This window comes from Meles meles, chromosome 9 (genome assembly GCF_922984935.1).
Source record: "Meles meles chromosome 9, mMelMel3.1 paternal haplotype, whole genome shotgun sequence".
NCBI lineage: Eukaryota > Metazoa > Chordata > Mammalia > Carnivora > Mustelidae > Meles > Meles meles.
The window spans coordinates 3,538,684-3,553,554 of NC_060074.1; the positions used below are offsets into that span (position 1 = coordinate 3,538,684).

The window sequence follows — 14,871 nt, forward strand, 5'->3', positions numbered from 1 at the left end:
AACGACGTCTCTAGGGAAGGTGCCCCTTCAGCCCTGTGTGTTGGTAAGCAAGGTTTGGGAGTGGTTCTCCAGTCCAGACCGGATGAACGGCTTGTCCACCTGGAATACAGTCCTTTGCGTGGATCTACTTTCAGCTAAATGGAGACGAATTATGTTTGTCGTTTTTTTTTCCATCAGAGACCTCAAATCGAGCTCTGGGACACATGCAAAAAATAACTTTTTAATTGACTCTATTAATGCCTGTCCCTGCTAGGCATTTGAAATTCATTATCACAAACCTTGTTTATCTTTATATGGACGATTTAGGATTTCCATTTATAGCCAAAGAGACACCCAGAGAGTCTCCGTGACTTGCTCAAGCTGCCGCATTGCTCTCTGGTGGCAGAGCCAGGCCTGCAGGCTACCTTCCTGCGTGCTGACGAGCATTCGCACCGCACTTTCCGTGTGAGAAGCACTATTGGCGTTACACCTTTGCTCCTGCTCGTAGGGTACGGAAGGCCGAGTGTTTGCAGAAGTGTAGCCTTTCAAAGAAGAGGGAAGGGGGGCGGTTACCATTTCTGTGTCAAGGAGGCATGTCCAAGCAGTTGTTAAGTTTTGAGTGGGAAATTTAACAATATAAATTACAAAATATATTGAAATATAAGGCATTGCCATTTGACAAACTGATTATTTGGAATGAAGAGAAGCATGGTGTTGGGAAGATAAACAGTAAATCAAGAAAAATTGGTTTGATTTTGTTCTGTCCTAACTATGACAGTGTATTTCAGACAGGTTGATAATGAGTTAAAGATGAAACACCACCACCCAAAGTCCCTGGCACTCGTCTTTTAAAAATAATAATTAAAAGTGGATTCAGTTGACAGCCTTTCTTTCTCATTAAGAACAGAACGTGCTACATGAACAAACCCCGTCATCCCCTCGCGTGTTTGTAGTAAGTAAGGTCTTGGGAGACAGAATATGTAAGAGAAGCGGCTGACCGCTTCTCTGCGGGAGCTGACCACAGGGGCGCATGCCGTTCAGAGCTCATCTGAAGCTTTTCTCCGCTCACCGAACTTGCTGGAGACCAGGCAGAGAGATGGGAGGGGACAGCATTCTTGATCCTGTGTGGGCTGGGAGTGCAAAGCAATCAGAGAAAGCTGGATGAAAGAAATGCAGTTTCTTAATAGAGACCAGAAAGTCAGAGAATTGGACCTTGAAAGACTTAGAAGAAAACATCTGCGAGCAGTTCCAGCAGGGTAGGGGTGGGAGAGGGAGGCAGGGGGAGGGAAGAGGGTCAGCCCCGTCCACCCACGCTGGGTGTTGAAAGCAAGCTGGTCTGATTTGATGGAGACTCTTCCCCCTCTGGATCAGAAAACAAGAAGCATTACAGTCTGCTATTCATATAGAAAGTGCGAGTAGAAAAAGGGAAAAAAAGGAAAATGCATGTGTGAGCCCGAGAACATCTGTGGAAACAAGCCGTTTGGCAGCTAAGCAGCGGCTGCAAAGCAGCTTGTGGCATTCGGGGGCTCGAGGACGGGCTGGGGTGGACCCGCGGCGCGGGAGTCCCGAGGTCACGAACAGCAGCCCACCCCGGGCCTTGTTTTCTCCGTGCTCAGCAGTGAGGGAGCCTGTGAGTAGTGGCGGTAGCCGTGACATGAAGGTGACGCGAAGACGACCTGCAGAGGAATGGCTCGCAGCGTGGCGCGGCTGCTGCTTGGGGAACAAAGCTTGAGAGACGTGCAGCAGAAGTCGTGCGCGGAACGTCTCGTGAAAGAGACCAGTTTCTGGGGAACGTTCTCTCCCTTCTATCGAAGCCACGTATTTTGGGTCCCCGCAGACGTAGGTCGGGGAGCGACGGCTGCTGAGCCCGGTAGTTTGCCGGTAGCGGACCGTCCGAGACCGTGCGAGCGCATCAGAGCGACGCGCACCCAGTCTGGAGATCGCTGCTTGCTTGGACAGGGCGTACGCCGCTCGCTGCGTGTCGCTGCCTCTCTCCGTCAGCGAAGGAGCGGGTCCGTTTCCCGGAACCTGCCGCGTGCAGAGGTTGCAGTCCCCCTTCCCCGCGTCGCAGTCTCCTGGACGAGGCGCTCTGGCAGTGGTGCCACCGCGTGTTTGTGTGGCAGCGGCGCCTTTCCGAGGGTCGCCCTTTGCGTTACTGCATTTAACCCCCACGACTCTCCGTTGGGTGGATAAAGCAGGTGGTTTAATTTCCACTTAAAAATTGGGAACACTGGAAATCATGAGGTTAACTGCCCTGCCTGGGGTCACACATCGAGTTCTTGGCACGAGAAGACGAGATCGCTCGCTCTTCCGTAATGTCCTTCAGAAGCAGCGCGGGGGTCCTGGAGCTTCTGGCCCGGGCACGCTCGCCCGGGGCTTGCTGAAAGGCTCGAACTGTATGTTGTCTCCCGCACGTTCAGATGGAGCTTTCAGAAACACAGATCGGTTTGCTCCTTCCCCAAGACCTTCAGTGGCTTCTCTTTGAATTTAAGATAAAATCGACAATTCTTAACATGGCTTACAAGGTCTCACCGAATTTGGGCCTGCATGTCCAGTTTCTCTCACCGTTGCCTCTTTCTCAGTGTATTGCCCCCCTGGTAGCCGTAGTGCATGTTCTCCAGCTTCTGAGGGATGCCGTCCCGTTCTTTTCCACCTCTAGGCTTTTGTACAAGCTGCTCTGTTTCCCTGGAGAATTCTCTTCTTTCAAGTCAAGGCCTAGTATTGGGATCTCTCAGAAGGTTTCCCTGACGCTGGCCTCCACTCGCTCTGGATCTCTTTGTCCTTTCCTTCCTCTAGACTACTTGTCAGGAGGCAGGAGTCATCAAATCCCCAGCATTGAGTACAGAATCTAGAACCTATTCGGCAAATGAGAAATTTTTGATGAATGAATAAACGAGTATTTCCAGATTTCTGTTGCTCTTTCCACTAAAACCATTCCCTACCAATATGTTCAATATTTTCTTGCTGGTTTTAGTGTTAAATACCCAAGATATCTTATACTATGTAAGTAATCTCTAAGATGTTTATACTGTATAAATATCCCCCAAATTTACCTTAATTCCCTCTGTACCATAGACATGCAGTAAGTCACTTGTAGCCTGCTGTCTGTTTTACTGTGGTTGCTCCGGTAGCTTGAAAAGGGAACTTAATAAATATCAGTCGCAGACCTTTAATTGGGTGGGATCTATGTGCCAAGCACTGTGCTAAGTGTTCTTGATGAGTTTTTGTTCCTTAAAACGGTTCTGCGGTTAGCTGAGTAGACACACAAAGAAGAAACGGTCTGTCCAGTATCGCAGTCAGTCGGAAGTAGGATGGGGTTTTGAACTCGGTGTAGATCGCGGAGTTAGGCCGGTTCCGCTGGGAGAATGAGCACTGTAAGAGCTGTGCCTGTGTTTACTGCTGTGCGCCTTAGAAATGCCGAACAGGAGCAGAGGCTTCGAAGCCACCGTCTGGAGCCGTGACATGAGAGGAGCCTGCGGGCTTCTGTGCTGGGGATTAAAGTAGATGGACACGTGCAAAATGCACGACACAGCGGGGAACCGGGGGCACGTGGCCGTCACCTGGAAAATGATAGCTTCCCATTGCCCAGGTCTCCCAGCCTCCCCTGTAGAACTCACTGACCAACCCTAACAGATGAGTGCCCTTCACGTCAAGGAGAGACTGCTAAGAGAAAGCTCGATTTAGGTCTGAATGAGTTCTTAGAGAAAAATGGAATGACGAAGCAAGTGTACTTTCCGCTTAGATTTAAATTGCATCCATTTGTATAACATTCATTCTAGCTCAGTTAACGATCCTATGCCATACGTTCCTCTGAGTCCTCGGTCTGGGGGGCCTAGAAAGGTAACTATTTTCAATGCTTTAAAAATGCTGATTGGGGGCACTTGGGTGGCTCAGTTGGTTGGGTGTCTGCCTGTGGTTGGGGTTGTGATTCTAGGGTCCGGGGATCCCCGAGTTGGGCTCTTTGCTCAGCAGTGGGTCTCCTCCCTCTGCCCCTCCCCCTGCTTGCTCGGGCTCTCTCTCTTTCTCTCTCTCTTTCTCAAATAAATAAAATGCCGATTGTAGGTTGACCCATCGTAAAGCTACATGAGACTATCTGGAGATGTCAAATTTATTTGCCCTTGACTCTATTTCATGTCTTTGAATTTAAAAATGGCAAATTACTTAAGAAATGAATTTTGGTAGATGAAATCTTTGAAAACATGAGAGTCACCGTGGAGAAATAAGACCCCGATGGGGAAAAACTTGCGAATCAGTATCCCTTACTTCAGATACAATATTGCGTTATTATTACATCTCTTTCTGCTAGGTTATTATAAGAACTTTGGTTTTTAATGATTTACCCTTTGCTACAAATATGTAGTTCATGAAACTAGGGGAGAAATATTTTGGAGGTCGTGACCATTTCTGTGAGGAATGCTTCAGTAATTGATAGTAAATTTACTAAAATCACGCTGTTGTCATGTTTGGGGATATAAATTTCATGTAAAGCAGTAAATGAGCAAAAACCACAGAACAACCTGAAAAAAGCAGTAGATGGATTGGCCTTTCATAATAAAAAGTTCAGGGAAAGTCATTTAAGTTGATGGGCCGTGCAGGAGGAGAGTGCGTCGAGTAGCTGTTTCACAGCTGACTCACACTTATGTGGCAGCGATGATGTGCCAAGTGGCTACATCCTCACACAGCCCTCACAGAGAGGTGCTCTTACCTGTATTTTTCGTAAAAATATTTAGGAATATTTAGGAAACGAATGTTCTGAAAGGTTGTTATTTGTCTGGTGTTACGTAGCTAGTAAGTGGTAGAACTGGAACACGAGTGCAGGCCTTTTCTTTTTCTTCTTCTCCTCCTCCTTTGAAGATGGATTTATTTTAGAGAGTGTGAGAGCAGGCGGTGCGGCGACAGGAGAGAGAGAGAGACCTGAAGCACGTTCCCTACTGAGCAGGGAGCCTGACTTGGGGCTCGATCCCAGGACTCCGAGATCACAAACTGAGCCGAAATCAGAGAGTCGGCTGTTTACCGAGCTGTGTCCCCCAGGAGCCTCCAGTGCAGGTCGTTCTAATTCAAATCCCCGTTGCCTGACATGTGAGATGCTGAAGGAGAAATGACCACTCGGCGTGGAAGAATTCTTAAGAAATTCGGATTGGGGTTATTGGGGAGCACTTTGAAGACCATTCACATTGGTTCTTTATCACAGCACATAGAATAAATTCTTGATGGTTTAGAGAGTCAGATTTGAGAAACAAAGCAAACAAGGTAAAGCTTTGGAAAAACTAGAGGGTAGATTTGAGTATTTGTCAAATCTCTAAAGCAGAATGCCTTTCTGAAGCTTACAGTGATAGAAGCATTTACAAAATAAAAGTGTGTCCAGCTACAGTGTATAACATTGAAAAAATTTTCAATATCAGTACAAAAATATGAATTGGCAAAAATTAAGAAAACAACAACACCCAGTGCTGGTAAAGAAAACTTACAGTCTAATTAGCCAGTAAAGGCCTTTGGGGAAAGTAGTGAATGAAAAATGTTCATAAAAATGTTCATCCCTTTGCAGTAATTGTACTAGGAATCTGCTGTACTGGGCAACCTAAGCTATGGAAGGGCTGTTCCTGTGAAAATATTTTTGCAGTGTTTTTCAACCTAAAAATAAGAATCTAAATGTCCAGTGTAAAAATAGTGATTATTACTAGTTGAACCACTAAACGAAATGCTGTATGAAACGTTATTCAGCCATTCCTGTTAAAGCTCATGAAGCCTACATTCCAGTGTAGAGGTGTAATTCTTCCTGTCATTTTCGTTTGTATTTTTAGTGAAGTTACAAGTGTAGAAATAAGGTAACTGTACCATAAAAGACTGAAAGGAGGTATTGTACATTAAAATCTTAGTCATGGTTACTTGGGCAGTAGGATTAAAGTGTTTTGTTGTTCTGTTTTCTGAGTTGTTGGTATTTTATTTACAAATTCTAAAAAGGACTTAACTGTTGACCCATAGGATGGATTTCCGGATTTCCAGGACTCTGTGCAGACGCTCTTCCAGCAGGCCAAAGCGAAGAGCGAAGAGCTTGCTGCCCTTGGTTCACAGGTGACGCAGACCGCCAGTAAACGTTTCATGGCAATACCCGTAGATTGAGGACAAATGGGTGCTTCAGCTAGCTTCAGTTTTAAGCCTCTGAGGGCTGGATTTATTTCTGGTTGTTTCTGATGCACAGCTGTGTCAACAAGAGCAGTGACAGCTAGTTTGGGTTGTGAGCAGAATCTGACACAGTGATACTTACTCTTTGTAGTTTTGTAGGAAGAAACACAGAGTCTCTACGTAGAGGTAGAGGAATTCGGTACCAGGAAGAAAGCCATGTGGGTTACGGCTGCGTCGTAGAACTTTGAGATAAAACAGGGATAGTTCTCAAGAAAACATTAATCATCAGCGTTGTAGCTATTGTTAAGTCATTTTGATTCATGGATGAGAAAAAATTCTTACCTAAATATGTATCTTCAGGTGCTCTTGCTATTGTTTCATCATTGTATCCTTAAATTAACGTTTTAAAAAGTTATCTCTGTAAATACCACCTTTTAGAAAGGACTATAAGTTTTATTCTTGCTAATCTTCTGCCTGGCAAATTCAGTAGTGCCACGTTTTGTTTTGTTTTTTATTAAGAGAATGAAAAGTACACTTCCTCTGAAATTTTCCCGATTAATTAATAATAAGTTCAAATGAATTAAAGTTAAAGCTCCTTTTGATCTGGTTTACGTGCATCCAGAAAAATAGTATAAGCTTTTATTCTATTCTGTGAGTTAATATTTTTCATTTATTGATTTTTACTATTGTGAATCAGGATTTTTTTGAACTAATTTTATACAGCAGCTTCCTTGTACTACCCTTCTGTATGGCACAGCAGTGATTCATATCTGCATTTTGACTATTAACTTCCTTGGCAGAATATCACAAATGCACTGCTTTGAATATCACATACAAGTAATTTAAAGCAGTGCGTAAAGAAGGAACTTAAAAAATTTAAATTTAAATTTCTATTTACTTGTGTATTTTTTTTTTTTAGATTTTATTTATTTATATGACAGAGAGAGATCACAAGCAGGCAGAGAGACAGGCAGAGAGAGAGACGGGGAAGCAGGCTCCCCGCGAGCCCGATGCGGGACTTGATCCCAGGACCTGAGACCATGAACTGAGCCAAAGGCAGAGGCTTAACCCACTGAGCCACCCAGGCGCCCTTTACTTGTGTATTTTAACGTTGTCTTTTTATGATTGGTTGGGAAATACTGCAGTTTCATTCCATGGTGGAGGGGAGAGTCTCTCTGGCACTGATGTTTTTCCTGCATAATTTGCATATTGTTTCGTTTCGGTGGGAGGGGGTTTGTCTTGTCCGTCTAGACAGCCATTTTACACCTTCTCTCCCCCAACATGCTGTCATCATAGCAGAGCATGCGTAGTGCCAGATCCTAAAATAAGAATGCCAAGATCTCACCCTGTGTGTTAGAAGCAGTTTCTAGCAGATGTTGCTGTTGCTCTGAGGTTCCTTTTATAAAAAAAATATTTTAAAGGACTCAGTACTTTGGGAAACAAAGCGAAGGTTATTTTGCCTTTGAGCTGAAATACGGAATTCTCTTTAAAGGACGAGCAGGAAGGCCCCCCCCCCCCCCCCCCGCACAGAATCCAACATTTTGTGTTTTAACACGATGATGTAGACATCTAAGCATATTTATGGAACGTGTATACCACATGAAGTGTGAACTAATTTAATGAATACTAAATATATTTGCTGGAGTCTGAAATTGGCATCTTTAAAGCATTAAAAAAAAATGTAGACTGTTTTAGTTCCTGATTTTATTTTTGCTTTACTTACTAGCAGCCTGAAACGGTGATAGCAAAGCAGATGGAGTTCCTTGGCGCCCCGGCTGGCCACGAGAGACTGCGGCACGCCGAGCGGAGGCTCTCGGCGGGGCTCTACAGGCAGGCCTCCGAGGAGCACAGCCCGAACGGCGCCGCTTCTGACACCTCGGATGGGCAAGGTGGGTCTTAGACGACCCGGGCGCGGCGAGCCAGGGCCGTGTGCACTGCAGAGAGCAACGGAAGTCGGCTTGTTTTACATCCTGGTACTTTAGAGCGATTGTGTTATTCATTCTCCATAAAACCTCATCTTCAAATTGCCTCTTTTTCACAAAAGGAAAGGATTCATTCTGCAGATTTAACCAGTAAAAGTTTGGGGCTTGTTTTGTTCGTATGTTTGTTTTTTTTTACCTTATTATCCCTAAACTAGCTGACCCGTGCAGTTGATCCGTATTTTGTACAGGGTGAGTGGGAATGGGACATGTAAACAGTAAAGATCCTTTTCCCCGAAGAACCCGATGCCATGGGAGACATTTATCGGTTTGTAAAAGCTCACAGCTTCATGTTTTCTTGGACTCCAAAAACAAATTTGTCTATGAAATTTATAACATCTGGTTTCTAAGAGGATATGGTAACTGCTTCTCAAGCACTGGGACAGGACAGAGACGTGTAGTGTAAGAATGGAGAGACTCGAAGTTTTGTGTTCTTCAGGCTTTGGATTGGCCATGTCTCTGAAACTATTTGGTGCGGCACGTTAGAAATGGTTCTCTTAAACACTACGTTTAGAGAGCTGTGATTTATGAATATTTTTATCAATTAAAAATTTTTTTTTCATTTTTGTTGCATTGACACATGAAGGAGGTCTCACGTCATTGTCGTGCGCTCACAGTCTCTTCTGCGTGCCGGGCGCGCTTCTGGGCACCACGGGCGCCTCGGTGGCGTTGAGTCCCTGCTGGCTCGCAGCTCACTCTCCAGGGGAGGCAGATGTACAGAACATGACACAGAGTTTCAGATAGTGATGTGTGTTTGAAGAAAAACAGTGATTTTGGAGGACCTTCTTGTTTTACATATTGTTATACTTTTCTAGTGAGTGGCTACCATTGTCAAAAAAAAAAGATTTCTAAGTGAGAATACTGTCTTAACAAGCATTCTCCGCCTGGAGAGTAAAATATGTCAGCAGACCAGAGTGCTGGAGGAGAAGAGCATTCTTCCTTTTTGTTACAGAAACTGCGGAGTTGAGGTCTTGTTTAACCTCTCCAATCATCCTTGACAGTTAAGACTTAAGGGTTTAAGAAGCAAAAGCAAAATCAATGAGCGACTGAATGACCGTAATTGGTGGAGCCAGGACAATGACACGTGGGGTGGCAGTCGGCTAAGTGTGTGGGTCTGGGTGTATGACAGAAGGTGACGTGGCTTTTAAGCATTTTTACCTCATCTGTGCTACTTCTGTCTTCATGGCTCTGCCACGGGTTCTGCTGTTCAGTAATGGGCCGTTGTTGGAGCCGTCGCTGTTTCTCTAGCACTTGTTATATTGCGTGTTAATGACACGTCTTGGTAAACTGTGCACTGGTAAGAAAATGCCTTACGGAGGGGACGTAGTCTATGCCAGAGCTGGAGTGCTTACTGGAAACCTCAGTCTTTTGTTTGGTTCATGTTTTACTCTGAAAAATGTCCTGGCAGAATTGTAAGCCTCGGAACTAGCCTGAGTTGCCATTTCCTTCCTAAACTGTTATTTAAAATATTTCTCAGCTATTATTTAAACTCTTCAGTGCCTGTTGGCTTTCCTAATTCCTTTCCTAAGTAGTGTTCAGGGAATTCATGAAAATGTATTTTGGGGGCACCTGGGTGGCTCAGTCGTTAAGCATCTGCCTTTGGCTCAGGTCATGATCCCAGGGCCCTGGATCGAGCCCCACATCAGGCTCCCTGCTTGGCAGGAAGGCTGCTTCTCCCTCTCCCACTCCCCCTGCTTGTGTTCCCTTTCTTGCTCTGTCTCTTTCTGTCAAATAAATAAAAATCTTCCAAAAAATGTATTTTTAAGAAAAACCATAGTGTGTTTTTAATATTATTCATACTTTTTTTTTTTCCTTTTCCTTTAGGAGAAAGACCTTTGAATCTTCGAATGCCTAATTTACAGAACAGACAACCCCATCATTTTGTGGTGGATGGAGAGCTGAGTAGACTTTACTCCAGTGAGGCGAAGTCCCAATCAGGTAAAAAATGGGATGTGATTAGAGAGAGTGACACTTGAATAAGACATCGTTAAGTTCTGTTTTCCTACCTTCCACTATCTCCACTCCTCCTCTCTCCCATTCCCAGCCAGAAAAAAGGGTCATTATTGTTACCAGTTTTTCTCCCTTTGGAAATAATAGATTGCCATAATAATGGCCACTTATTTTTAGAACATGGTATTCCAAAGAATTGACGGGGAAAAACTCATGAAGGATGATACTGTTTTGATTAACTGTTATACAGAATTTTAAACCAGATAATACCTGGCTGGTTTGAGTTATGTAATTGCCTTTTTCCAGCCTTTCATACTGCGAAATCAGTGGATTACGTGTTTACTCGCAAACTAATGAAACCTTGTATACCAAAATCTAAACTTTTCTTGCAGGTGCATTTTGGGGATAGCATTTATATTTTAGAATTAAACTGAACTCCATAAAAGGATAAGCTGTTCCTTGTTATAATTAGATGCTTGACTATTTTTCCCCACGAGAAAGTGAGTTAGTCAAAGCATTAGAGAGCAGCACCGTTTGAAAGTGTCTGGTATCATACCATCTTGGAGTTAAAGCAGCGTCAGGAGTCACTTGAACGCTGTTGCTTCGTCTGTGAAACAGACATCATCGCGGCTGCAAGAGTAGGTGAGAGTGTAAAACAAGGTGGCGTGTATGAATCGCCTCGCTGATAGCAACCCCGTAATGGTGGCTACTATTTCTAGACTCTGGCTAATTTTAAAATCTACTTTTGCTTAGAGAGAGCAAATTCATAAATTGAGCTGCCTAACTTCAGATTAGCTGTTAGTTTTGGTTACACGTCTAGAATCCTTTCCAAAGGGTGCGTGTGTATGTACACGTGTGTGCGGAGATTATCTTCCAGCATCAGTCCTTCGCATAGATACTACATTTTCTTGTCATTTGTAGTGTCCTCATGAGGTTGAAGTAACTACACAAGCGTAACTCCAAGGAACGGGTCCTAATGGGAGTGGCCTTCATTCTTTGATCTTGTTTCTCCCACCCTCCTGTTTTGTGGCCAGAACTTTTCGTAAGGGTTCCATGTTTAAATATGGAAGACGTTTTCTCTTTTTCACTGATAGTAATTAACTATTTTACTAGTAACTTTTTTTTATAGATGCACAACCAGTTTTTTTTTACATGTTTTTTTAACGTTGAACTAACCATCAAAGAAAAGTATGGTCTGTATGCATTTTTGTGCCTTTTATGATTTAACTCTCATGCCACCCTATATAGATACTATCCCCATTTTGTAGAAGAAGAAAGATGCTAAGGTCTAGAGAGGTATGTGAGTTGCCTGGAGATGTACACAGCTAGTAACTGGCAGAGATGGAATTTAAATCCAGAATCCAAGTTCTTTTTTGAGGGAGGCGGGGATTTTATTTATTTATTTGTCAGAGAGAGACACAACGAGAGAGGGAACACAAGCAGGGGGAGTGCGAGAGACAGAGGGAGAAGAACGCTTCCCGCTGAGCAGGGAGCCCCATGTGGGGCTCGATCCCAGGACCCTGGGGATCATGACCTGAGCCAAAGGTACCAGCTTAACGACTGAGCCACCCAAGCGCCCCCAGAATCCAAGCTCTTAATCGCAACTCTATAAACATAAAATTTCCATATGGAATTGCAGAATTATGAATAGTTGAAACTGTTTGCTGTGGAGTTTGGGGGTTGGTTTCATAAGTTGGAATTTGTTTTTTGTCATCCATTGATTTGAAGTATCAACACACTTTGTGTTTCCATTTTTACGCAGAGAGTCTTGGGATTTTAAAAGACTACCCTCACTCAGCTTTTACGTTAGAAAAGAAAGTCATCAAAACAGAGCCTGAAGATTCAAGATAGCTGTGATTCTCCCACTGTTCTCTGGAAATGGCAATTTAAGGATAATGCTCCATCATAGAAATAAGCCTTAATAACCAACGTTGCCTCATTCAGCTCAAACAGATCTCATAGCCAAAGCATAAGGACTGATACGTAGTCTGCGGAAACCAGGAAGATAACACAGCAGCCACAAAGGAGAAAATTGAGAGAATGTTGCAGTCTGTAACAGAAATACTGATCCATTCACATTCCTGTGTAAGTTGTTTTATGTGGAAAAGCTTACAAATTAATATTGTAAGCATTCATTATTTAAGAATGTACAATGTATTTGTGTAATTTATAGAAGTAAAATCTAGATGTGGAGACATGTTTGGTCCAGTAAATGTGGATACAGTTTATTTTACTTGAAATTTCACTGTCTACTTTTAAATGTGTTTAGCATAAATATTATTATATGTTAGAGTTTAGAATCTTTGCAGTCGTAAAGAAAGTTTAAGCGATGTAGTTATTGGCAAGGTTGCAATGGCTTTGGAAAAATGGAAAGCAAATGCTCATTTTAAACCAAGGAAAATATTGTGGATTTCATATTTGATAAAACCAACTTTGTTTAACAGGAAATGTGTCATTTTTGGAAGTAAAATGTCACTTTTGCCGGCTCAGGCACACTTACGCAATTAATAATACTAAAGTAAAGTTTAAAAGATGAGCAAGAGAGTAGAAAATCTCTCTTACGTGGTTGATTCGGATTGTAGTATATCATTATCTCACAATAAAAATAGGAAGCTGGTCCTTGGACAGAGAACTTGAAACAAGTGAACCGATGTGTAAAAGCCGTGACTTAAACATTGTTGTTGAAGAATGTGTTGAATAGATTAAGACTTAGTAAGTTAGCCCCAAGTGTGCTAAGGATGGTTGACTGTCAGAAAGGCCATAATATAAAAGAGAGTCAGCACCAATGTCTGTCTAGCAGTTCTTGATGTCCTGGATGGAGTCAGAGAAGGTAGGCGGCTCGCCCTTGGGGAGTGTCTTCCCACCCAGACCGTCCCGAGTGTGGACAATTGTTACATTCACATTTGCAGGCATAATTCTGTGGAGGTTTAGCTGACACCTGGATTCATTATTTATTTTACAGTTTTGTGTACCTTTCATATTTGCATATGCAGTTTTTTCTTTAAATTCATTTTAGCTTGAAAGTCTGTTTCAGTTCCCCCTATTTAATAAATGGGCTGTGTGCATATTTATGGGGGTGTGCTTAAATGTTGATCGTGTCCTTGCATACCTACGAGAAGTTCACCTTGGAATCCATAGTTTAAAAAAAATACCATTTCTACCAATTTACATTTTTTCTGTTGGTTTAAGAGAAGACATTTGACAGCTTTATCTACTTCCTCCAGATTCATCTAAACCCAGATATTGCTGACAACAGCATCCTGAGCTGGGATATGTGGTGTCTTTTTATTTGTTTTTAGTTCTGCTCTGAGTCCTAACTGTGCACAAAATACTAAGTCATAATCTGTTATACTGAAGCTCATCGGCCACACGTTCGATGAAATGTCTGGAGTGTAGTCTCTGATCACCGTCACATGTATAATTGCTTTTTCATTCTGATTTGTAGCATAGCTTTATAGTAGAAACACCAGTAAACAACTTTTATACTATTGAAAGGCTCTTTTCCCCTAAGTGTTTTAATTGTACCATAGTGTTTTGCCCACTGAAGAAGCTTTTTATGGACCTTGCAACTTTGTTGCTAGCTTGAGATTGATTATTGTGGTTGTGTTGTTCACTGTGTGTAGAAATAGTTTGAGTACGATTTAAATAGATTGTTCAGTTTTTAATATTAGCCATAGAACTGGTTAGTATCTCAGTAGTTTCATGAAACGTTTCCTGTATTCTAATCTATTTTGAGAAATTTTGTGGCTTTTTTTTAATTGTGTCTTACAGTTCAAGTTTGTAGATTTTAATAAGCAACAATTTTTAAAGATGCAGTAACCTTCCAGTTAATACTTACCTGTCTTTCATGGCCCCACAAACTGCATCTTTAAACCATAAGTAAGTTTCCTTAAGTATCACACTTTCCTGGTCTTTCAAGCTTAATGATAAGGGGGAAGCACAAGAAAAATTTCAGTAGAATACAGTTTTTATTTTGTAAACACTAATGTATTAAATTTGCTATACATTGAAGCAAATAATATATATTTTTATTTGAATTGTATATATGAATTGGATGTTATAACTAGTTGATTTTTTCATTGTGTTCGAGGTATTTTCACTGAACAAGGTCAATTGGTTACCTCAGTATTACAGCCGATATAGTCCAAGGGACTGTTTCTCCCCAAGTCTGCGTTGTACTTGACCACGTGACGTCTGCGTTCCTGTGACTCTTACATCTGTTGGTGAGGTGGGACGAGTGCACTTGCTTCCTGTGGCAATAAAGATTTCTGTGCCTCACACATGTATGTGTATGTAACTTCCTGCAAATCACTTTTCACAGTAGGTGATGCGAGCCTCGCCTGCCTTCCCTCTCCGAGTATTTGGTCTGGGCTCGGTGTGAGGGGCTGGGGCCAGGACTTACATCTTACGTCAAGACAAAGTATTATTACCAGCGACCTTCGTTTCTAGAAAGTTTTTGGCCTACAGGTGCTCAGTCGACTCTGGACTGTCGAGGAACGGGTTTGGTTTATGTTGTTCTTGCTTACGAGAGGTTTACAGAGACATCGTAAGAGCGATCCATCCTATCTAACAACTAAATTAACAAAAGGAACATTAGCAATTAACATATTTAATATATTAAGATTTGTAAAGTGCTAATGCGCTGTGGCCTTGGTATTACAGCTAATTATGATACCCAGCTAACCTATGGTAGAGAATGCGCAGAAGCTTTGCGAAGGTTTTTTTGCTGTGTTTTCTGGAGAGTGAGATTGAGAGAGCAGGGGGAGTGGTGGTGAGGGAGGCGCAGAGGGAGGGAGAGAGAATTTTAAGCAGGCCTCACGGCCAGGGCACAACCCGACTC

At 42.7% G+C, this 14,871-nt stretch overlaps 1 protein-coding gene across 4 annotated transcripts in view; it reads left to right on the forward strand.

The window, feature by feature from the left end:
- NAB1 (NGFI-A binding protein 1) overlaps window positions 1-14,309 on the forward strand; it is a 44,970-nt gene extending 30,661 nt beyond the window's left edge. For 2 of the 4 annotated variants that reach the window (XM_046018510.1, XM_046018511.1), the window contains exons 5-8: window positions 5,962-6,051; window positions 7,829-7,991; window positions 9,906-10,019; window positions 11,794-14,309. In XM_046018510.1, coding sequence (XP_045874466.1) covers window positions 5,962-6,051; window positions 7,829-7,991; window positions 9,906-10,019; window positions 11,794-11,882 — 456 coding nt within the window. In that variant the 3' untranslated portion in view covers window positions 11,883-14,309. The remainder of the gene's footprint in view (window positions 1-5,961; window positions 6,052-7,828; window positions 7,992-9,905; window positions 10,020-11,793) is intronic. The other 2 variants (XM_046018512.1, XM_046018513.1) reach the window with 2 other exon arrangements.
- Window positions 14,310-14,871: the final 562 nt, after the last annotated feature.